The sequence below is a fragment of the Microcaecilia unicolor genome, chromosome 1, assembly GCF_901765095.1.
Source record: "Microcaecilia unicolor chromosome 1, aMicUni1.1, whole genome shotgun sequence".
In the NCBI taxonomy this organism is placed as follows: Eukaryota; Metazoa; Chordata; class Amphibia; order Gymnophiona; family Siphonopidae; genus Microcaecilia; species Microcaecilia unicolor.
Genome location: NC_044031.1, coordinates 438866026 through 438892190, shown reverse-complemented (window position 1 = coordinate 438892190; position 26165 = coordinate 438866026). Strand labels below are relative to the sequence as shown.

General features: G+C 41.8%; 1 protein-coding gene across 1 annotated transcript in view; it reads left to right on the top strand.

The window, feature by feature from the left end:
• The window catches only part of CDH19 (cadherin 19), a 225734-nt gene that overhangs the window by 82228 nt on the left and 117341 nt on the right, over positions 1–26165 (top strand). The window contains 3 exon segments of the mRNA XM_030212600.1: positions 637–801; positions 8538–8719; positions 24666–24919. Coding sequence (XP_030068460.1) covers positions 637–801; positions 8538–8719; positions 24666–24919 — 601 coding nt within the window.

Genomic DNA, 26165 nt, shown 5'->3' with positions numbered 1-26165 from the left:
GATCCTGGGGAAATGAGTTCAACTCCCACTGCAACTCCCTTCCCCTTCCTAACATTGTAGTTGCAAAAACCTCAGAAAGGCAGTTTATCAAGTCCCATTTCCCTTCTCCTTCCTAACATTGTTATAGAATGAGGGAAAATACATGCATAATGTAGGTGCACACATTTGTACCACATTTCAGTTGGTACAAATGGCCATGCCTAAAGTTAGATGTGATTCCTGGGCATAAGCACAATTCTTTAAACCGTGAGTAACTTTAAGTGCAGATTATAGAACAGCACTTTTTCTGGTGCCATATAGAGAATTCACCCCTAAATGTGCAGCCCTTGAATAAAGTTATTTAGGGCATGCATTGATGCTCCAGGAAGACTCTCTGTTCTGTTCTAGGAAACATGAATGTTTTTTAAAGGCAGGAATTAATTATGTTTACTGGTAGAGAGAATAGTCTATCAAGATGCCAGATTTAGGTAACACAAGTTCCTTATATTTCTGCAGATATCAAAAAGATCTCTAGCGGAACATTGTCTTCACTCTCTCCCTCATCACATAACTAGCATTTTAAATCAAGCTAGGAAGTCTTTTTAATTAAACCTCTTAATTGTTGGAATAGTGCAATTAAACTATTATGTCTTTCAGGAATCATTAGAATGGCTTCCCAAATGGACAGAGAAACTAATGACCAACATCTTGTGGTTGTGCAAGTAAGAGATATGGTTGGACTGACTGGTGAATTTTCAACAACAACGACTGTAACCATTAATTTGTTAGATGTTAATGACAATGTGCCCAAATTTCAATTAAGTAAGTAGAATTCCATGAATCATGTCCCTCATTTCTAAAATAAATTTAAAAAAATAATTAGAAAGCATGTACTATTGATGCATACTCTATGTTATCATAAAGTGAATTAAAAATACTGTCTGAGTCTTGAAGTAAACCTTAAAGTTATAAGGATAGAGAAAAAAGTGTTTTGGTGTTCTTTTTTCTGTTACATATCTTTGTCTATTGGCTTATTTAAAAGTGTAAAAGAATTAGGGAGACATAAGAAAAGCGGAGGAGAGAAGCAGTAAACACTAGAGAGTGACACAGGGACAAAAAATTAATCCCCTTTCCCTCCCTGCAACTAATTTTTTCCCCATCTCCACCTCATCCCTCAGTCAAGCAGATTTTGGTAACTACATCCCCTCACTGCCCCCTCATTCTCCATTTCCGTCCCCTCATCATCCCCACAGTCTTAATTTTCTTCCCCACATCTCCCTGCCTAAAGCAGAAAGGAAGATTTTAATGCAATTTTATGGGCCTAACAAGGATTGTGAATAAACAACTTAGTCCTATAGTTTAAAGGACATATAATATTTAATACTGATAATGAAATACTTGCTGGGTTGGCAGGGCTGGCTTGGCTTGCTGACTAGCTTGCTAGGCAGGCTTGGCTTTGCTGGCTTGACTTGCTGGCAGGCTGGGCTGGCTGAGCTGGCTTTGCTTGTTGGATGGATTACCTGGCTAGCTGACTGGCTTGGCTTGACTTGGATTGGCTGAGCTGGCTTGACTTGCTGGTTGGCTTACTTGCTTGGCTGGCTGGCTGGCTGGCTTGGCTGACTATGCTTGGCTGGCCTCTTCAGGGCAAGAAAGAAGCCCACTCTTCCCTGTCCGCTGCCGCTGCTCTGCCCAGTACTGCCTTGGTGGTCTAGTGGCCTCTTCAACACTCATTTTGAAGAGGCGGCCATATCAGGCACAGCATCAGCAGGGGGCTTATTTCCTGCCCCAAAGAGGTCACTAGACTACTAAGGTGAATTTAGATAGGCTGGGGAGGAAAATGCCGGGACGAGGTGGCCAGACCTTTATCCCCATTACTGCAGGGATAAAGTAATGGTGGTTCCCCCTCCTGTGCATTACTACATAACATATTGCAGATAGCTCAAGCTAAGCTTTAGTAAAAGACTCCCTATGAGAGGTAAAAAAATAAATTTAAGAGAGACAAACAAGATTATAACCAAGGTATGATAATCCTTTGCTAAAGCAAGAACTTACAATAAAGTTAAGAAGTATAGACTAAGATCTACTACATCATTGGTTAGATAAGAACAGGCATCATCTATAGATGTACATGAATTGGTAATTATTTATGTATTATTTAAATCTGTGCTGCCCCTTGAGTTCTTCACCTGCTTCATCTTTATCAAATATGTCTTAAATTCATCATATGCAATAAGTCTACTTCAAGACATTATCTCACACTAGTCTAAAAATATTTTTCCTGTTATTCTGTTATGATTCTGCCAGTTTGGCTGAGGGGGAGGGGGGACGTCTCTTCAGATTGGCTGCCAGGGTTGGGCTGACGTCAGGGGATAGTACTTTAGCCTGCAGCTGACGAGTCCCTCTGCTTTGGCGTTACTTACACTTGGTGGTAACTGGAAAGCTGGATAGTTTTCTCTTAGAACGTGCTCTGGGTTCTGACAGGGATCTGTGTTTGTGTTTTTCTTTTCCTTCCCTCTGGGTTAGCTGCTGCTGCGTGTGTGTGCATAGCTCTGTAATCAGGGCCAGCTGCTCCTTTGCTAGTGGGGGCTGGGCATTGTTCAGCCTCTGGGGCTCTGGGCTGAGTGAGAGCGTTATCTCCATTGTTTGTTTGTTTAAAGGATTTCTGTCCCCCTGTGCAGTGAGTAACCCTTTGTGTTCTGTGTGGGCTGTGTCCCTGTCTCTTTCGATGTGTTGTTTAGTAGGGCTGTGCTTCCCCTCTGCCAGATGACCACTGGAGGGACTTGGGGATCCCCTCCCCTTACTCCACCAAATCACAAAAAAAAATTCCAAATAGCACTTTTAAAAGGAAAAGATAGACTTTTTTGTAGAAAATGACCTTTCCTGTTCTGATTTTGGACGTTTTACAAAAAAAGTCCAAATTCAGACTTAGATGTTGTATCCAAAAATGTCCCTTGTGCATTTGACTTGCCCAAAGTCACAAGGAGCAGCAGTGGGAATTGAAGCCATTTTGCCAGGATCAAAGCCCACTGCACTAATCATTAATCCACTCCTCCTCTGTTTTGGACAGCTTGCATTTGGATATCTTCTGTTTGAAAATGGACCCAAAAAAGGATGTCCAAATCACAGGATGTCCATAGTATTTTCGAACACAAAAGGTAGACATCCATCCATCTTTTTTGAAAATGACCTTCTTAGACGTTTCTTTTGAAAATGCCCCTCCATATGATTCTTTTCAGATGTGTGTTGATCTTTTAAAATTTGTACAGAAAATACAAATTATTCATTCTTTTTCCGGTCAAATTTCTAGACTGATAGAATCAGTTGTAGTAAGGAATCCTTCCAAGTGGATACCCCCTGGTATTACAACTTAACTAAAAAGAACAAAGAAGCTATTGACTCATTAAATACAAACCATAACATTATAAGGCCTGGCAACAAGGGCAGGGGGATTGTCATCATGAATAGGATAGATTATGTCAAAGAAATTGAGTGGCATTTGAGGGATAGGACATATTATTATCCCTTGCCATCTGACCCTACTGAAGATTTAAAGAAAGTAATTGAAGAGATTGTTAGGATTGTCACCACTGATGGTTTCCTTTTACCAAAGGAAAGGGAATTACTTTTAGTCAAATCACCAATAATACCTATCATATATGTATTACCTAAGCTACATAAATCTCTCGAACATCTACCAGGATGCCTCATTTGTTTTGGGCATAGGGTCAGTTTGAGAGACACTTTTGATTTTTGTTGACTTCTTTTTGCATCTATTCATACCGTATATTGACTCCTATGTTAGGGATTCTGGGATTCTACACATTTAGGGCCAAATGAGGCATGTGTTTTGTGTGTGTGTATATATATATATATGTTTTATTATATATTTTTCATTGACATGAAGTGGCATTTTTAGTACCATGTCTAAATCTGATTTTGGATGTTTTGCACAAAGGGCCAGATGCTATAATATGGTGCCTAAAAAATCTGTGTGGAACTCAGTTTTGCCTAAGTGTATTCTGTAAGATTTACACATGGTATACTGAATATGCTTAGTCAACATCATCATGCCTAAATCTGTGCGCGCCCATTTACACAAATTAAAACCTGCTGTAAATCCCTTTTAAACTGCCTCATTTATTCTGAACTGTGTGCTTCACCATTTAGGCACAGTTCATTATAGAATGTGCTTACTGAGTTGTGCACGTAACTTGCAAATGTCCAAAATCCAAATAGGAAAGAAGGTCATTTTTGAAAAATGAAAACATCTATCTTTTTTTTGAAAATACTGTGCTTTGGATGGGTTTTTTTTTTGGTCCATTTTTGAAAAAAATAAACACATGCAAAACGTACAGATTCATGCCATTGGGATGTAGGAGGAACCAGCATTTGTAGTAGACTGGTCTCCCAGGCATCCCAGGAGAGCAATGGGGTACCCTAGAGGGCACTTCCGTGCACTTCATAAAAATTCTCCTAGGTACACATATCACCTTTGCTCCCTTATCTTGTCCCCTGAGCCCTCCAAACCCACCTAAAATCCACTGTCTCCCACCATACACCACTACAATAGCCCTTATGGGTGAAAGGGGCACCTATATGTGGGCACAGTAGAGTTTTGGTGACATTGGGAAACATCCAAGTGTTAGGCATGCCCTAATCCCACCTTCAGAACTCTCCCAACATGCCCTCTTGTGATCTGAATGCACTACTGATGAATTGCATTGATAAATGTCTGCAAAATGGGTTTTGAAAATACTGATTTGGACATTTTGAGAAGAAAATACTGATTTGTATGTGTTTCTCTTTCGAAAATGAGCCCCATGGTATCTTATATTTGCCACACTTCTGCCTCAAGTCTTTTTTATTTACCAAGCCTCGGTTTTTAATTTTAGTTTTCTTTTGTTAGATTTCAAGATAAGTGATGTTTTTAAGCTTTGTTTTAGTAAATGCGTGTGGTAAAAGATGACGTCAATCCTTATAATTATTTTTTTTAATCCATTACGTGTTCTTTCCTTTTTCCACACTTTGAGAGCAACATCTTGGTGTGTTATGTAGTGTTTTGGATCAACTTTTAGTATGCTCATTCAAGATGTTGGTCTCTTATAAATATGCCTTCTTTGTTAGTTTTATTCCGTTCTGCTGAATTACCATCCTATCCAATCTCATTAGTTTGTCTACTCATTATTTTAGCTAGCTTCCTATTAACACAATCTTCTGAAAACTGATCTAGGTCCACCATACATCCATTTCTTATTACTGTATGTCTTCTACAGTCCAGCTCTTGGCTCTTCATCTGTGAACACAGAATAAAAATATTTGTTAAGCAATTCAACTTTATCATCATAAGTTTCTATATATTCCTCCTCTTCACCACTGAGCCTCTAAACACCACTTTTGCAATTTCTCCTATCACTAGCATATCTAAAAAATATTTTGTAACACCCTCCCACTGACATACAGATTATGCTATAATGACTGGTTTTTATTCCTTTTATATCTTTGATTTCCTGACTACTTCATGTGTCTCTTTGCTTTTCCAGATATTACGGATTCTCGTGCTGTTTCTGCAATCTCTTGTAGTATAAGAAAGCTAACTTATTATTCTTTCCTTTTAAGCTACTATTTTTGAGAATCAAAACAGATTTCTTTTCCTCTTAGATTTATCTACTTTCCTAAAAAAAAAAGTGCCTTTAAAATTGCTCCTTTCGGTTTTGCTAAGAATTCAATGAGATGATCCCTTATCTTGCGACAGGGTTGCTTTTTTTTTTTTTCTTACTCTAGAGCAGTGGTTCTCAAACCTGGTCCTGGAGGCACCGCAGCCAGTCAGGTTTTCAGGATATCCATAATGAATATTCATGAGAGAGATTTACATGCATTGTCACCACTGCATGTAAGTCTCTATCATGAAGGTTCATTGTGGATATACTGAAAACCTGACTGACTGGGGTGCCTCCATGACCAGGGTTGGGAACCACTGGTCTAGAGCCTTCACTTTTGAATTAACTCCTTTCATCTGTGTCTTAAGATTGAACTACATCATCTGGTGATCACTGGATGCCAGATGATCACCCATTGTAGCATCAGACACACTCTCCCCGTTTGTATGCACTTGGGACCAGTATGCCTTTTTGTTGTTGGTTGTTGTGTTGGTTTCTGGTTTGTTGTGATGTTGTAGTTAGGTTGTTCCAGTTGATAGTGGGAACTTCGTCTGGCAGAAATACATACCCTGCTATTCATATTGTTATTCTGTAGTAGAGGGACCCATATCTTTATGTTGGCCATTTTGAGGCATCATCTGGACAACTATATATTCATCTAAAGGTTGCAAGGTTCTCTGCTTTGGCCTTTACCCTCAACATGGAAGATTGATGAGGACACCATATATACACCTATCTGTTTCATCCTCTCTCCCAAAGCCATGATGTACCTTTTGATACAATTAGTGGAAAATCTAACAGTAACATTCATGCCAACATTTGGTAATAGCCAGTAGGCTTGATTAATCTTGGTAAAAACTCCTTGATGTCTCCTTGAATTTGGCGCTGGGCAAAAAGTACATTTCCTAGGACATTATGTTTGATTGGCAGATGAACATCTCTGTACCCCTTCAAAGGGAAGCAACACTGCTATCCTTCACTTTCCTAGGGGTCACTAATCCAGCAACGTCAGGGTTTTTGAGTTTTGGTTCCTCCTTTTCCTTGGATATTCTCACTTTCAAAGCTATTTCCAAAGCTATGGAAACCAATTATTGGTATCATTACTGTAGAGAAACACCATCATAAGAAGCATAATTAAATTTTCCACACAAACATTATAGGAAATGATTTACACACACAAGGAGGCTATAATCAAAGCCTCTTTCCTAGGAGGCCAATTCACTAACCTGCAATAATATCATAAGTTAACAGCCAGAGTTTTGCAAATGTTTGTTATGGATGCAAATAAGCTTCTATCTCATCTGCATCTATAGTAAAACTTTCAAAGAAATATTACTGAATGTTGCCACACCTGAGCACAAAATGTGTTCACAATTTTGCCCCCTTGAACAGTTGTGAACATGCTTTAAAGAGACCTCAGAGAGGTAGAAATTCCTTCCCTCCCTCTCCTCTAATGCAAGGTAAAATGAGGGCAGAAGAGTGTTTGCGCACTAACCCCCCCCCCCCCCCATATTCTATGAGCTGCACGTGCAAATCTAGTCATATTCTGAATGTGTGCATGTAACTTACTTAGTTAACAAGCCAATCAGCACTGATAATTGCCACTTAACAAGCAATTATTGACACTAATTGGAATTAATTAGAATTTACATGCAGAACTAAGTGTATTCTATAATGTGATATACGTAAATTCTAAGTTGATTAGTTGAAAAGGGGGCATGGCCACGGGGGTGGAATGGGTGGGTCATTGGCATTTCTCAAATCTATGTGTGTTGTTACAGAACACACCTGGTCTTTACCTAATTTAGGCATCAGGATTTACACCAAGTTTTACTTGGCGTAACTGTCCACGACTAAATTTAGTCATATGGTCAGATGCTCTGTGTATTATATAATCTGTGTGGAAAAGTAGGCTTTTTCTATAAAGTACGCCTAAATTTAGGTATACTTTATAGAATACACCTAGACGTATCTTTTTCAGCATGGATTTTTTAGGCGTGATATATAGCATCTAGTCCTAAACCCCCACACACTTAATATCTCACCCACTTAAAAAAAGAAATCCCAAAAGTTGATGGACCCCCCTGCCCTCCTTCTCTCCCCACAGTCTTACTTCCCAAATGTGTGGATCCTTAAGGAGGCAGAGTCAATACCTTATTGCTCTGGGACCACAAGCTCCATCTTGGAAAATAACACTGGCTATCCCTAGTGGTATGTTGAAAGTAGGGATTATCTGGCAACATTTTCTAAAGTGATGCTGCTGAGGTTGGTGTGACTAAGAATCAAGCCTGCCTCCTCCAGCACTGTAAGTTTATGTTAACATTTCTTGGGGTCAGGGTATGAGAACACTCAACCAGGGTTTTGTACTGCTTTTTCTTGAAGGTGAACATGGCTTTTTATTCTAAAGCAAGGTAGGAGGAGGGAAGGGGCCTGGTTGGTGGCTGTGATCATTTAGCTGTAGGACAGTATACCAAATCAGCTGCAGGGATACAAGAAAAAAAGGATTCTTTTACTGGCTTCTTACTTTTAATATACCTTACTGTACACCGCCGTGAGTGAATTCTTTCAAAAAGACGGTAAATAAATCCTAATAAATAAATAATAATGTGAATTGTTGGCATATGTGCTTACTTATATGCACGCATGTATAAGACAGGTAAAAATCAAAAATTCTATTTTAATTGCAAAAGCCATGGTTTATTGCAAAGTTTGACATAATAATCTTTCTCATATATGAATGCATAATTTTTAAAAACTAGAATGAAGAATTTGAAGACACATTTAAGACAAAAACATGCAATAATATGTTTATAACATACAACAAATGGAATTGGCTATATTGCACAGTTTAGTAGACAGTAGAGAGTATATTTATTTATCTGTTTATTTATTTTCTTGAAGAGCTGTATCATTTGTCTTTTTGGGAAAATACACCAGTAGGTGCTTATATAGGCACTATAATGGCTGATGACAGTGACATAGGAGAAAATGCAGAAATGGACTATATCATTGAAGGAAATCCATCGACATTTGGCATAATTACCAACAACCTCACCCAGGAAGGACTTATTATTTTAAAGCAGGTGAGTATGGAAAGATGCACTCAACAGAATTATAAAATACATAACATATTACACCAGAATTCAAAACTAATTGCTAATTAGGAAGATGTTATTAGTCAAATACAAATGGCATGTTTCTCTAACTTTACTTTTTTGAATGAGTTATACTACACCATTCTCATATTATCAATTGTCAAACAAATTGAGCCACATGTCCTATCTTTCTATACTTCCTGTACAATAACTTTCTTTTCTTTCAAGCACAGCAGTATTGATAGTGGTTATTATTCTACATGTGAGAGCCAGACAAAATAGCACGTCTGTGCCTCTGACATCAAGCTAATAAAAAATACATAAATTTAGGGCTCCTTTTACAAAGCGGCACTGCCAATTAGCGTCCATTGAATGGGAGGAAGCCCATGGGAATTGAATGGACTTCTTCGCATTCAGCATGCCACTAATTGGGAGCTCTACTTTGTAAAAGGAGCCCCTAGTTTGTTACAGCAATAATATATGTTAGGTAGAGCTTTTACTCATCTCTTCAGACTTTCTGCTGCTCCAGATAAGGCATTTTTTTTTTACCAGCAAAGTCTTTGTCCTCTAAAGGATGTTCTTAAGTAGCATTATGCTATCCCAGTATACCTTCAATTCAAAAAAGAAAACATTGACATATTCAGAAGAAACAGTAAGATCTGATTCATTATAAAGGGAATTGTGAAAACAGTCTGTGCTGCTGTAAACCTGCTGGTATTTTAGCTTTGATTTTTGCTTCTGGAAAATTACCCACAAGCATTGGGTCTGCTTCTTCAACTCATAACTTTTCCATCTTCAAAGAACAAGAGTTGTTCAGAGATATCTCTGCTGTTAGTGTAACCCAGTCCTGCTATCCCCGGTTAGAGGGGGCTCCAGAGTCACAGCATGTTATTATCACTTACTCACTCTGGTTCCGTCAGCTCATCCACTCAGGAACCACACAATACTCAGAGGATTAAAAGAACTGGAACGTTTATTAACTCTTAACTGATGGTTTCCACTGAATTGGTCTTCATACAGTTCAATCATAGTTCATAATGCTTTCATAAGCAATACACAATTTCTGGGTTAACACAAGTGCTTAACTCTCATACCTGTCCTGCAGCTCAATTAGAACACAGAGTGGATTTCACACTCCTAATGTACTTCAATACCATTCGGGCCAGGCTTCCAGTAAGTGCATATTCCCTTCAGGCTGCCAGCCCAAAGGTCTCGCTATCATCCAAGGGCTGCCCCTATCGGACCGACCGTTCACTTGTCTATTAGCAGGGCCGGTCTTAGCAAGTGCGGGACCCTATGCAGACCAATTTGATGGGGCCCCACCCTAGCCCCGCCCCCTAGCTCTGCCCCCTCCATAGCTCCAGGGCCGGCCACCCTTCCCTCCAAGCTCCCAGGCCGCTCCCTCCGAGCTCCAAGGCCCCCAGCTCCAGGGCCTCCCTCCCTCCCAGCTCCAAGGCCCCCCTCCCTCCCTCCCAGTCATTTTTTAACATCCCCCTCCAAAATCCAGTACTAGGTATGCCGAGAATACAAAACACTCAGGACCTATAGAGCAATTCTACCATACCATAAGCAGTCATTTCTACTAAATCACACAAAGAAATGAAAAACATCTTACAACACTACAGTGAGCACTAGAGCATCAATTCACCTATTGTAAAATGAAACCAGACAGAATAGTACAGATCGTCGTCGATCCTGCACAGTCAATGCCAAGTGAAAGCCATGTCTTTTTCACAAACACAGATACACCCTAATCCACGATAGAATAAGTAGTAATATTAAAACTTTCTATTTAGACAAAAATTAAACTGAACCCCCAAGATGCCAGACTCTGCATACAATGCAACACCACAGAAACAGAAAATGTCCCCTAGTACTGTGCAAAATATAAAGACAGCAGATGTAAATTTGAAAAAAAAACCTAACAAATACCAATCACCACTTTACAAATTAACAAATAGAAATAAAACAAATATAAAAAATAAAATAATACCATTTTATTGGACTAATAGATTTAGCTTTCAGAGGCCAAAACATCCTTCCTCAGGTCAATATAGTATAGTACTGTTACAGTATCCTATCCTGACCTGAGGAAGGGGGTTTTGTTCTCCGAAAGTTAGACAAAATGTACTAAAATGTATTAAAATTAGTCCAATCAAAAGATTACCTTGTTTACATGTTCTATATTATAAACATTTATTAACACATCTACAATACTACTTTATCCTAAAGCAAAAAAATAAAAAATATATATTTTATTTACAGTTTGTTGTCTCAGGTTTCTCCTTTCCTCATCTTCTTTTCACTGTCTTCCTTCCATCTAGCATCTGTCTTCGGTCTCTCTCTGCCATCCAGTGTCTGCCCTCTCTGCTGTCACCTCCATCCAATGTCTGCTCTCTCTCCCTGCTCCTTCCATCCACATCTGCCCTCTATCTCTGCCCCTTCCATGATCCATCCACCATCTGCCCCTGTCTGCCCTCTCTCTCCCCCCATCCATTCACTGTCTGCCCTTTCTATCCCTTCCATCCACTGTCTGCTCTCTCTCTCTCTGCCCCTTCAATCCACCATTTGCCCTCCCTCTGCCATCCATCCAGGGTTTGCCCTCCCTCTCACTCCCCATCCAGGATATGCCCCTCTCTCCGCCCCTTTTTTTCAGCCCCCAGTTCCAGCCCCACTACCCAACCAGTCCCGAGCTTCAGCCCCCCAACCACTTCTCCCTGTCCCCTTTTCAGCCCCTAGTTTCAGCCTCCAGTCCCAGTACTAGCCCCCTTATCCCACCTACCCTCCTTTTCAGCCCCCAGTTCCAGCCCCCTTTATCCACATGCCTTGTATTAGGGCCCCCTTTTCAGAACCATTCTCCCACATGACCCATGCATGCCCCATTTTCCCACCAGCCCCAGGCCCCATATGGCCTCATCTCAGACCCCAGTGACAGTCCCCTTCTACCATCCAAGGACCCCAGTCCCCTCCCCACCCGTCCCCTTCAACCATCCAAGAACCCCCTCCCTACCCCCTTCTCCCATCCGTGATCCCCTCCCCAACCCCAGTCCCCTTCAACCATCCAAGAACCCCCTCCCCACCCCTTCTCCCATCCGTGAATACCCCTCCCACCTCAGTCCCTTATCCCATTCAAGAACCCCAGTCCCCTCCCCACCCATCCCCTTCTCCCATCCGTGACCCCCTCCCCAACCCCAGTCCCCTTCAACCATCCAATAACCCCCTCCCCACCCCCTTCTCCCATCCGTGAATACCCCTCCCACCTCAGTCTCCTTATCCCATTCAAGAACCCCAGTCCCCTCCCTACTTGTCCTCTTCTCCCATCTGAGAATCCCAACCCCAGTCCCCTTCAACCATCCCCCTCTCCACCCCTTCTCCCATCCGTGAATACCCCTCCCACCTCAGTCCCCTTATCCCATTCAAGAACCCCAGTCCCCTCCCCACCCGTCCCCTTCAACCATCCAAGAACCCCCTCCCCACCCCTTCTCCCATCCGTGAATACCTCTCCCACCTCAGTCCCCTTATCCCATTCAAGAACCCCAGTCCCCTCCCCACCTGTCCTCTTCTCCCATCCGAGAATCCCCTCCCCAACCCCAGTCCCCTTCAACCATCCAAGAACCCCCTCCTCACCCCTTCTCCCATCTGTGAATACCCCTCCCACCTCAGTCCCCTTATCCCATTCAAGAACCCCAGCCCCCTCCCCACCTGTCCTCTGCTCCCATCCGTGACCCCTCCCCAACCCCAGTCCCCTTCAACCATCCAATAACCCCCTCCCCACCCCCTTCTCCCATCCGTGAATACCCCTCCCACTTCAGTCCCCTTATCCCATTCAAGAACCCCAGTCCCCTCCCTACCTGTCCTCTTCTCCCATCTGAGAATCCCAACCCCATTCCCCTTCAACCATCCCCCTCTCCACCCCTTCTCCCATCCATGAATACCCCTCCCACCTCAGTCCCCTTATCCCATTCAAGAACCCCAGTCCCCTCCCCACCCGTCCCCTTCAACCATCCAAGAACCCCCCTCCCCACCCCTTCTCCCATCCGTGAACCCCCTCTCCACCTCCCCATTTGAGAACCCCACCCTACCCTTCCCCCACCTGAGAACACCCGCCCCACCCTTCTCCCATCTGAGTCCCTCCCCCCCCCGACCCACCTACAAGCTGAGCTCCATTCTGCCGCCCACCACCCTCACTGCCTTTAAAAAAACAATTTGGAAACATCAGAGAGACAGTGACAGGCAGTGCCTCGCGTCTGCCCTGCTACTAAAAATCTCTTTGATGTCGTTCGGGCCTTCCCCACATTGAGTCCTGCCCGCCCTCGCGGTAATTGGAAATTACCTCAGAGGAAGGCGGGACTCAATGTGGGAAGGCCCAATGACGTCGAACAGATTTTAGTAGCAGAGTGGGCAGACGCGAGGAGCTGCCTGTCACTGTCTTCGGCGCTTCCAAATTGCATTTTTAAAGGCAGGAGACAGGAGTGACAGGAGAGCAGCGACTCGGAGCACCCCCCCCCACCCGCTGACATCAGGGGGGCGGACCGCCCCCACCACGCCGCCGTCACGCATCGGATTCGTTGGGAGGGAGGATGGAAGGACGGACTGGAGCTCGGGCAGGCGGGGTGACCTGAGGTGCGCGAGGTGCAGCCAGATGCATGTGCAAAGCCAAATTGGTGCCAATTAATGGCAATAATTGGATGTTATCCAATTATTGCTTATTAATGGCTCATTAGTTAATTAAGTTGCATGCACATCTTGGAAGTGTGCCAAAATCTGGACCTCATATATAGAATCCAGCAGATAATGTTAGAAGTGTCTCAAATTGTAGAGGAGAAAATTTTATAAACAATTTTACATGTAAAAGACTGTTTTATGTGGCTAAATGGGATGTTATAAAGTTAGATCATATCTTATACTACTTGTGTTGCAATCCAGCTTGTGCTTGTTTATTAGACATACATGGGGCAGAGTTGGTTGGAGCATAGGCGAAGTCTTAAATTAAAGAAGCATTTAAAAAAATATGAGTATACACTCATAATGTACATGTAAACACTTGCACTTGCTCTCAAGCAGGTATAATGTCTGCTTCTTGAATGGAGGCACTATTGCTGCCAGATTTGTGCTATGATTTTATAAAATCATATAGACTACTATCAGGCTTATTTTCAAAAGAGAAGGGCACCCATCTTTCGACACAAATCGTGAGATGGGCATCCTTCTCACAGGGTCACCCAAATCGGCATAATCGAAAGCCGATTTTGGGCATTATCAACTGCTTTCCATCATGGGGATAACCAAAGTTCATGGGGGCATGTTGGAAGCATAGCGAAGGCGGGACTGGGGCGTGCTTAACACATGGGCGTCCACAGCCGATAATGGAAAAAAGAAGGGCGTCCATGATGAACACTTGGCCGACTTGCTCCTTTTTTTTTACGACCAAGCCACAAAAATGTGCCCTAAATGACCATATGACCACCGGAGGGAATCAAGGATAACTTCCCTTTACACTCCCAGTGGTCACTAACCCCCTCCCAACCTAAAAAAAAATTAAATATTTTTCCAGCCTCTATGCCAGCCTCAAATATCATACCCAGCTCCATGACAGCAGTATGCAGGTCCCTAGAGCGGTTTTAGTGGGTACTGCAGTGCACTTCAGGTAGGCAGACCCAGACCCATTCTCCCGTACCTGTTATACTTCTGGTGGTAAATGTGAGCCCTCCAAAACCCACCACAAACCCACTGTACCCACATGTAGATGCCCCCCTTAATCCCTAAGGGCTATGGTATTGTTGTACAGTTGTGGGGAGTAGGTTTTGAGGGGGTTTGGGGGGCTCAGCCCATAAGGTAAGGGAGCTATGCACCTAGGAGCTTTTTCTGAAATCCACTGCTGTGCCCCCTAGGGTGCCTGGTTGATCTCCTGGTATGTGAGGGGACCAGTGCACTACGAATGCTGGCTCCTCCCATGACCAAATGGCTTGGATTTGGTCGTTTCTGAGATGGGCGTCCTTGGTTTCCATTATCATCGAAAATCGGGGACAACCATCTCTAAGGTCGACCTAAATGTTGAGATTTGGGTGTCCCCGACCGTATTATCGAAACGAAAGATGGCCGCCCATCTTGTTTTGATAATACGGGCTTCCCTGCCCCTTCGCAGGGACATCCTGCGAGAACATCCTCAGGAAAACTTGGGCGCCCCGTTCGATTATTTTCCTCCACGTATCTTTTAAAAGCAGCACAAAAACAGGCTCCTTCCTGTTCACTTAAGACTGAAATCTAAAAACGGCACTGAACAAAAATCTGTGCCGATTAAAAAACACGCTAAGTGCCATTCTATAAATGGCGCTCAGAGTTTAAGGACCATTTATTGAAAAATACCTAAATTTACACCAACTAAACCCTGTAGTAATTGTTACACCTAAATTAGGCGTGGATCCTCCTTATTCTATAACAGTGTGCTTAAATTACAGGAATGCCCTTGATCCACCCATGACCGCCCCATGGCCACACCCCTTTTTGAAGCCACACATAAAAATTACACACAGATCCAGGCACATAAATATGAGTGCTTGAATTTGAAATGATGCCATTTAGCACAGATAATTGATTGTTAGAACCCAATATTCATTGCTATTTGGCCCATTAGTCAATTAAATTGCACACTCAATTTGCAGGCACAATTTTTAGCACCATTTATAGAATTTGAGAGTTAATGTAGTTATAAAATTACCCTCAAGGTGATTGACTCACTCCCATTTTGGAAAGAATATACATATTTCTATTCTGTGTTAGAAAAAGGCTACTGAAAGGAGTAATGCATCTTAGAGAACATATTTAAACCCCAATAATTTATCTATATATACTCACACCTGCTATTGATATGCTGTTATAGAATTAGCGGAAAGCACACAGCATGGAGCACCTAAAGTGAAGTGCAAATTTATAGAATTGCCCCAACAGTATTATTCAGGAGGTGTGGGTTAGTATAAGCATATATAGTAACCAGGTACCTCTAGGTGCAGCCAAGGATAGAACAATCTCCTCCAGCCACAGGCTCCTGGTACAGTCAAGAAATAAATGTCCACCCGCAACTTCAATCTTAAAGACTTTATTGCATGCAGGTTTCTAGTAGACCTGATACACAGTTCCAACAGCAGCATTCACCTTCAATCTTAAGCACATGTAAGCCACCTGAAAGTGTGTGGCAAATAGTCCCCTTTAAGCAGTAGGCTATCAGCACATATCAGGATTCAGTACAGGCTCACAGTCAGCTCCAGTCTGGGCTCTTTATCCAGTGCACAATAAACAGTAGTTCAATTCCAAATAGAAGCAGTTCCTTCAATTCATCATCACAGTTAAATCACAAAGCAGCAGTTTCTACCTTCTACTCTCTTTACCTTCAGGAGAGTTAAATACTTTAGGGACTCCTTATACCCAAGGGATTTTACCCTGCATAAGCTTCACTGGTAAATTCAATACTTTAGGGACCTCCCTTACCCAAGGATTTTCAGCCTGCAAATACTTTTGGGACTTCCTCAAACCCAAGGGATTTCAGCCTGCTTCAGTACTTTAGGGACCTCTCTTACCCAAGGGTTTTCAGCCTGCAGCTGCTTCTCTCCTCTGGGACTCCTTCCCACCTGCCTAATCAATCCCTGGCTTCTGCGCTCACAACCAATCATTCTCCTTCCATTAGCTTCCCCCACACCCATATCAGCTGAGGTTTTTTTGTTACATTTGAACCCCACTCTTTCCCACTCATGGCAGGCTCAATGCGGCTTACATATTGTATACAGGTACTTATTTGTACCTGGGGTAATGGAGGGTTAAGTGACTAGCCCAGAGTCACAAGGAGCTGCCTCTGCCTGAAGTGGGAATCAAACTCAGTTCCTGTCGCGTGACAACCAACAAGATTTGAAATTTACCGCTCCTTTAACTGCCACAGGCAGAATAAGCGAAAAAATGTTGTTAGAGTGTACACTGGGGTCGTCATCGTCTTGGCAGTGGAACTGTAAGACTTTAACACTGGCTGAACGAATAGAAGTTCTTAAAAAATTAGAAAACAAACCAAGTCAAGCATCTATTGCTAAAGAATATGGTGTCAATCCCAATCAAATTTCACGTGTCTTGAAGCAGAAAGACCAGCTTAGGAAGACTGGCAAAACAATACAAATCCACAGCGGAAACAAAAACGGGCGGGAAAAGCTGAGGAGGTAGAAGATGCTCTTCTTCGGTGGTTTTCTCGAGTCAGGAGCAGACAGTTTCCTGCCAGTGGACCACTGCTTATGAAGAAAGCTAACCAGCTAGCTGAAAGTCTTGGACTAACTGAATTCAAAGCCACTGTTGGATGGTTGGAAAGATGGAAGGAGAGGAACAACATAAAATTCAAGAAACAGCATGGTGAGAAACAAGACGCTGATGACTTTGGTGCTGAAATTTGGGTTGTTTCAGTTCTTCCCACTATCTTGAACAAGTTTGCACCTCGTGACATTTTCAATGCTGATGAAAACGGTCTCTACTGGCGAGCGATTCCTCATGGAACACTTGCATTCAAACATGTCGAACTACTGGAGGTAAAACGTCGAAGGACCGACTGACGATCCTCCTTTGCTGCAATATGGATGCGAGTGAGAAGTTGGAACCCCTCATCACTGGAAAGAGCAAACAGCCCCGTTGCTTCAAGAAACTTAAGTGACTTCCTGTGCCATATGAGGCTAACACAAATTCATGGATGACTGGGGAAATTTGGAAGCAGTGGCTAAAGAAGTTAGACACTAGAATGTGGGCACAAAGGCGTCAGATTTTGTTGCTTTGTGATAATTGTGCTGCACACAGGGATGATGTCAGGCTGTCTAACGTCAAGGTGGTCTTCCTGCCACCAAACACTACCTCTCTGATCCAACCTATGGATCAGGGCATAATAGCCAATTTCAAACAACATTATCGGGCTCTTGTGCTACGTCGTCTGATAAGCGTTATGGATGACCAGACTGGCAAGGATAAACGTGCTGTTGAACTTGCTAATAATCTCTCACTGTTGGATTCCCTACATATGCAGAAAGAAGCCTGGAATCATGTTACACAGGCAACCATCCCCCCCCCCCCAAAAAAAAATGGCTGCATGGTAAGTGCTTTACTTGCCACACTGCCATTTCCTGCAGGAAAGAGAGACTTCCCTATTACCTGCTCTGGTAAAAGGGGGCCTCAGTGCACATGAAAAACATGTGCTGACACCAGTGCAGGCCCCCTTTTGCCACAGTTTAGTAACAGGGGCCCTCTATGAGGTATGATCAGAATGCTTTGTCCAACGTGCAGCCCCCATTTCTGCCACACACCTATTTTCTAAGCTGACTCCTAATGATTCATATTGGCATTTCATTTTCTTGTTTGAAAATTCCTAAGGACTGAACTGTATATTTATCAGAACACTGTTTTCTATATATACTATAGATACATAGCCATACCTGTTGCAACAGGATGATAACACAACTGTTGTCAAACTTGAAAATCCATTCTTTGAAATCTATTGACAGTGACTTCTAGTGGTTTGATATCTTTTCACACTTTGTTTTATTTTATTATTGTTTCTAAGCCTACACAATGGGCCCCTTTTACAAAGCAGCAATAAGCTGAACACAGGCTTACCGCTCACTGGAAAGGAAGTACCACCGGGCTATTATAGCAGCCTGGCAGTACTTCCCACCCCCAGTGCTCCGTCATAGCCGGTGCTACAAAAATATTTTTATTTTTGTAGCGCCGATGTGTACCCAGTGGTAATCAGGCAGTGCTGCATGCTGTCCAGTTACTGCTGTGTTAGCGTGGGAGCCCTTACTCCCACCTCAATGAGTGACACTAAGGGCTCACCGCAAAATGGCCATGCAACAAGTGCTTTACTTGCCACATGGCCATTTCCTGCAGAAAAGCAAGATCCACCTTTTACCCACTGAGGTAAAAGGAGACCTCGACGCGTCAAAAGCACGCACAACAGCTTGGTGAAGGGGCCCAATGTTTGGGTACTGTTTCATTCAGACAATTTCTACCCTTCTTCTTCCATGTCACAAACACACAAAGGGACAATACACATACACACCAATACCCACACACATATTGGGATTGGAAAGAATTCTATGAGTCGTGTTCCTCATGCTTCTTCACTTGTCGAGAATAGTGTGTGTTATTCCTGAAACAAAGTGAAATAAAAGTAATGTTTGTTTTCCTCTAGAGTTCGTAAGATGTAATATGAATAGGCAACCTATCCAGGTATGCTTGGAAATTATTTTTTATCAAGTCTGGTCCACCCAAAGACATGGAAATTGTTTTTGTATCTTTCTGCCACATTTTTTTGGTCTCAGATTGCATTCCTTGGTACTTGATGATTTTTTCTTTCTCCACACAGAGTAATCGCTTGAGATTGACATCTCTATGATTAATGTCATTCAGGTGTTTTTAATATTCTTACATGGCTACAATTAATTTGCATTGGAAAATTATAGATCAGGTATTCTTGAGAACTATAACATAAATAAATCGTGTGATCATGATTTCATGGTCTTTGTAGAAAAAACTTGCATGTAGGTGTAATATGTGTGTTTGCTTAAGTTGATTTGAGGATATGAACATGATACAAAATAGGAAGATTATAGGTGATAGTGACAGGCTGGTTACATATGATGTAGGCTTTGCTCAAGCACATTCACTAAGTTGAGTGCCAAGTTCAGCAAAGCAAGAGGTACTCTCTTTAAAATGACTTCAGTCATAAAAGAGAAAACAGGGCTTTCTATACAAAGTAGTAGGATTTTTCAAATTTCTTTCCCATGACATATGATAGCGTACAACAACACCCCATTATGCATTTTCTTTCCTATTTTTTGTCATGGCAAGAAAAATGTCAGAATCAGTCTCATCAACTATAATAAACAGCTTTGAGGCCTTCAGTACACTAACACTGATATATTTCAGTCTCTAGCTGAAATGATCATAATCAAATTCGAGGTCACTTAAAGGTGAATAAAAGACAAGTTATTAACCCTAGCAGTAAATGAATAACGTTACTGGTTATCAACCACACAATCTCCATGATTCGTCTCCCTTGCAACATTGGGCTGCTAACATCTTAAAAGTTTATGGCAGCCATTTTACACTAGCTACTGTGATGGGCAGGAGTCAGTGGCCATCAGGACGGCCTGCTTTAGCCTCATAAAGGCCACTCTGATTAAAACATGCACACTGCACACACAGTCCACCTGCACCTGGACTCACTCACGCTGATTACTGCAACAGTGTATTTTTAGGATGTAAGTTTCTAATATTGAAAAAGCCCCAAACTACCCAAAACACGGCAGCCAGACTTGTTTTCGGCAGGTCAAGATTTAATAGCGCAACACCTCTCAGAGAGAAGCTTCACTGGCTCCCCATCAGAGAAAGAATTAATTTTAAAGTTCACACTATGATTTACAAGATACTACATGGAGAAGCCCCTACCTACATGAATACCCTTATCGACCTCCCAACCAGGAACAGTTTGATATCTTCACATAATTACCTTAATTTGCACCTTCCCAACTGTAACGGTATCAAGTACAAATCCTTCTATGGATCCAACTTTTCCTTTCTGGGTAGCCAGCTTTGGAACGCTCTACCAAGACCAATCTGAACAATCAATGGCATTTTGCCCTTCAGAAAAGCACTGAAGACCCATCTTTTCAAGAAAGCCTACCCTAACAATTCAACTAACTAAAGCGCGCCCACATGATTCTTACCAACGAGTGTTTCTATTGTCCATGTTTTCCTTAATCCTTATTGCTATCCCTAATCTTTTCCTCTTCATCTTCCTACGCCTACCTCCTAACGCCCATTTCCTTCCACACCTAATTTCTCTTATGTTCAAATTAATTCTACACCTAATTCCGCCTATGTTCAATTTACTTATCCGTTAACCCCATTATTATTACATTTACTACAAATTGTATATTTATTGTTACTGTGTAAGCCACATTGAGCCTGCCATGTGTGGGAAAGCGCGGGATACAAATGTAATAAATAACAATAATATGACTCCGTTGGACCACCAGGTATTTACAAATAGAACTTGAGGGGACCTATAGAGGTGGAGGTTGGGGCAGGAATGGGGGCCTTGGGTATCCATTAAATATGTGCAGGGTGGGAGAGAGAAGGAATCAGGATTAAGAGGCAGGGGGACATGGGATTTGTACATGCAGAGGGTATCTTATGTGGGTCCCAGCCAATATTCATCCTGGGGCTACATATCTTATGGGGATCCCTGCTGAATATCATCCAGGACCCACGTAAGCCATGGCAGCTTTCATAAATTTATTTAGACCCTGATATTGAATACTGGTGCCTGGACATTACCCAGCATTGAGTATGTGGAGCTAAATCTGTCCACGGCAGTCAGCATTTAAAAAACCCTGACCTGAATATCAGCTAGTCAGTAACTAGCCTGCCTTCTGGGAAGGAAATAGAGATATCCTTTCAAGAAGGAACTTGTTTAATCTCCTCAAACAGAACCCATCCTATTCCACTCCATGGGGCCTTTGCAGACCTCTGGCTTAGATGATATTGCTGCTGGACTGTGATGGATTTACCAAGAAGGTCAAAGAGTGTTATGATGCATAAAGTAGTAACCTTACCTGATATTGGGACCCTTTTACTAAGCTGTGGTAAAAAAAAAAAACAAGTGGTGTGTGCTATGACAAGCACATGAGTTTCATTATGCTGAGGCCATTTTTTGCACAGCTATAAAATGGCCACATTTCCTATTTCCCCAATTTATGGCTATGTGATAATTTCCCAATTAGCGCATGGTCATTAGGGTGGGATTCCTTACCAACACCTGTTTTCTAGGTGGTAAGGATTCCTGCGCTAACCACATGCTAATCAGTTATCATGCGGTGATGTAGCTATGCAAAGCGATTAGCGCTGGGCATGCCTACTCTTCGTCCAAAAACATGCTTTCAGAACTAAAAAATAAAAAGTATTTTCTAGCACATGGGCTGTGTGCACCAATCCAAAAACTACTGCAAGACACCTGAGGGCACACCGCAAAGTGGATCTTAACCTGCAGTAAGCATGCATTAGTGTTTACTGTAGTTTAGTAAAAGGGACCCATTGTTTCATTTGGAAGTGAACTTCCAGCTCATGAAATAACACTCCTGGATATTTGGAAGGTGGTTAAAAATATTGACCAGTTTTGGCTGATACTGATTTTCAGCTCTGCACATTTACCCATCAGGCTGTTCCTGAGCTGGAAGAGCTTCATAATAAGTTTCCCTTAGATGGGCATGTCCAGAAGATGGAATTAATACTCTCCTTTTTGCAGGCATCAGGTGTTTAAAGTTTCCTCATTCATCATAAATTAAAGCTGTTTGAGAATTCTCTTAGGAGTAAGAATGTACATATGTTACATTTTCCTCAATCAAAGATTGCTCTCAGCAGAATACCATCTGGCTATTTAAAGGAGGTTCTGACTCTCACAAAGAGTGTAGATATACAAGGAGACAGAACAAGATGGTGGATGCAGCTTAGTTTGCTGAGGAGCTTCTCGTTTGCTTTTTACTATTTTCTTTAATTTTCACCTTTCTTACCTTGATTGCGAAAGGGAAAAGAAAAAAATGTTACCAATAAAGCCATTAACTCTTCTGCTTCGGCAAGGACTGTGGGTCCAGTAGAATCCTTAGTTAGTCATGGCTCCTTCAACTTCAGAAAGCAGGCCACTTGGCGTGACTTCGGAGGAGGGATTTCCAAGCTCTCTCCATTGGCTCATGAGTCACCTTAAGCCCCAAATGTAGAAGCCAACCTCTCCACTCAACTACTGTATGGGATGCAGCATTGGAGGGTCATTTGACTCAGATGGTAAAGGGAGAAAACAGCAATCATCCACTGATGGATATGCAAATGCCAAATATTATATCAACCATTGCCATTATGACAGTGGACCTGGAGGTTGGAGGGAATCTTGATTGGAAGAATAAGAACATAAGAATAGCCACAATGAGTCAAACCAATGGTCTATCTAGCCCAGTGTCCTGCTTTCAACAGTGGCCAATCCATGTCACAAGTTTCTGACAGAAATCCAGTTAGTAGCAACAGTCCATGCTACCAACCCCAACGCAAACAGTGGCTTCCCCATGTCTATCACATAAGTACATAAGTATTGCCATACTGGGAAAAACCAAAGGTTCATCAAGCCCAGCATCCTGTTTCCAACAGAGGACAATCCAGGTTACACGTACCTGGCAAGATCCCAATAAAGTACAATAAATTTTATGCTACTGATCCTAGAAATAAGCAGTGGGGTTTCCCTAAGTCCATTTTAATAATGGTCTATGGACTTTTCCTTTAGGATATGGTCCAAACCTTTTTTAAACTCCACTAAGCTAACTGCCTTCACTACATTCTCTGGCAACGAATTCCAGAGATTAATTACACGTTGATTGAAGAAAATGTTTCTCTGATTCATTTTAAATGTACTACTTTGTAGCTTCATTGAATGTCCCCTAGTCCTAGTAATTTTGGAAAGAGTAAACAATTGATTTACATCTACCCATGCCATTCCACTCTTTATTTTATAGACTTCTATAATACCTCCCCTCAGCTGTCTTTTCTCCAAGTTGAAGAGCCCTATCCGTTTTAGCCTTTCCTCATAGGGAAGTCGTCCCAGTCCCTTTATCATTTTAATCGCCCTTCTCTGTACCTTTTCTATTTCCACTATATCTTTTTTGAGATGCGGTGACTAGAATTGAACCCAATATTCGAGGTGTGGTCGCACCATGGAGCAATACAAAGGCATTATAACATCCTCATTTTTGTTTCCCATTCCTTTTCTAATAATACCTAACATTCTGTTTGCTTTTTTAGCCGCCATCACACACTGGAGGTTTCAATATATCATCAACCATGACTCCTAGATCCCTTTCCTGGTCAGTGACTCCTAATGTGGAACCCTCCATACACACACATACACCTACACACACACACACACACACACACACACACACACACAATACAAACCCCCTCAAATGTCTGCAAGTCTCTTGGAACGCCCATGTATCATCCTGGGCATCTCAAACTCTACCCTTTAACAGGAGACCCCTTTACTTCATGCCAGTTCACCAACACTACTATAACAGTGGAACTGTATGCCACAATATATTGAGGTCCACTTTCAAAAGGTTTTGTTGACTGAAAGTTAACTGGACAACTTTATTAAGATTAGCATGTGTGTGTGTTTGCATGCTAGTGACCACCCTGAAAATCTCAGGCATTTTCAGGTGGGGATCACTTATTATTCTGTAGGGACTGATGCAAGAGGGAAAAAGGCACTGATACTATTAGGTACTGGCAAATACTGTCAGAATAAAAGCCTTGAGAGAACCCAAACTCATATAAGTGCAACTGATGTCTCTCTTCCCCTATCTGAAGCTATCTCATAGAAATTCCATGGGTGCTCTGTGTTTGCAAGCATCTCTAAAATTACAATATCCATAGAAGGTATCATAAGTCTGGAGATAGAAGACCAAATGATAGCAGCTATCTTTACGCCACCCTCCAGGAAGAGCACGTTCTTAGCTAATGTACTAAAATGGAAGCTAAGAGCTTTAAACAGCAGTAACATATAAATAGAGGCATGGCCTAATAGTTAGTGCAACAGGCTTTGATCCCAACTTCCTGTTCGATTCCCACTGCAGCTCTTTGGGTAAGTCACTTAAACCTCCATTGCCTCAGGTACAAAAAACAAGATTGGGAGCCCTCTAGGGACAGAGAAAGCACCTGCTTATAGCGTGTGATTGTTCTCTGCAATGAACTTGATGGTTAAGCAGGTTATACATGTCTAAAGTAAATGTATTAAATCTTGCAATAGTTATTGGTCTGTTATTCTTTTTCATATACTGAAAAGGTCTGTTCCAATTTCTTCTTTATTCCTCTTTAGTCTGTGGATTATGAGACTAAGACCATGTATAGCATTCGAGTAAAAGCTATAAATAAGCACATTGATGAGCGTTTCTTGAATCTTGGGCCATTTGAAGACACTACCATCGTCAAGATCAGTGTGGAAGATGTGAATGAACCTCCAGTGTTCCTCTTACCTGAGTATAAAATGGAGGTCCTCGAAGGTGCTACCAGAGGGTCATATGTTGGTGCAGTAAGTGCCAGAGATCCAGATAAAGAAAACATTTCTGTCAGGTAGTATTCCTTAGCAAATCTACTATACAGATTACATAATTAAATCTTGAGTAGAGAGATGTGGTAGCCATGTTAATCCATTTTTAAAGGTAATAATTAGAAATAGAATTAAATAAAGCATAGAAAAGGAAATAAGATGATACCTTTTTTATTAGACTAACTTAATACATATTTTGATTAGCTTGTCAAGGTAGCCCTTCTTCTTCAGATCAGAAATAAGCAATTTTGTTAAGTAACAGCATATATAAGTGAACCATCAAAGTATTTCAGTGACAGTCTGAAGGGATGAGGGAGGGGTGGGCTAGGTTATCTCCCTGTCCCTCATTCTCTCAGCCCTCTCTGTTTCTCACCTAACCCACCCCTCCCTCATCCCTTCAGACTGTCACTGAAATACTTTGATGTTTCACTTATATGTGCTGTTACTTATCAAAATTTGCTTATTCCTGATCTGACGAAGAAGGGCTACCTTCGAAAGCTAATCAAAAATGTATTAAGTTAGTCCAATAAAAAATGTATCATCTTATTTTCTTTTATATCTTTTCTTTTCTTTTATTCTATTTCTATTGATTACCTTAATTAAATCTCAAACTGGCTTTTTACTAAGTTGCTTCAGGTACTAGCACACCTAATACAGCTTAAAATGGTGTTCTCTGGTAAGTGAAAGAAGTCACAGAAGCGGAAGACTGTAGCTCACTACGTGTAAAAGTGCTCACAGCAGGACTAGTGTTGCAAGCAGGGCTCTTCCAAAAACAACAGGAGAATGATTTGAGAGTAAAATACTTTATTCTTCAAATGACCCGACACAGCACTGTGTTTTGGCCAAGTGCCTGCTTCAGGGGTCTTTATATAGTGTCTCAATGGCTTTGGACTTATGCTAGTGAAAAACACACTGTCTAAAAGAGCGATGCTGAAGACGGAGTAGCAAATCCGAACAATTCTTTGCTGCACTTGCACACCATTTTCAGATTTGGATATGGCCATTAATACATAAAATGGAAAACTGGCCATTTTATTGTTGCAGTAAAAATGGCCTTAGCATTCGGGAAAAACCTATGCAAGGATGTGCTAAGGCCAGCTTTTGCAGTATCTTAGTAAAAAAATCTCAAAACAAACTATCATGATCTTTGTATTCTCAATCTGGTCAACTCATGTAGGAGAAGGGAAATATATTTTATTGTAAGATATCAAATTACACACAACGGGTGAATATTTTACAATATAGTTGTATTTAAGCAACAATGCATAT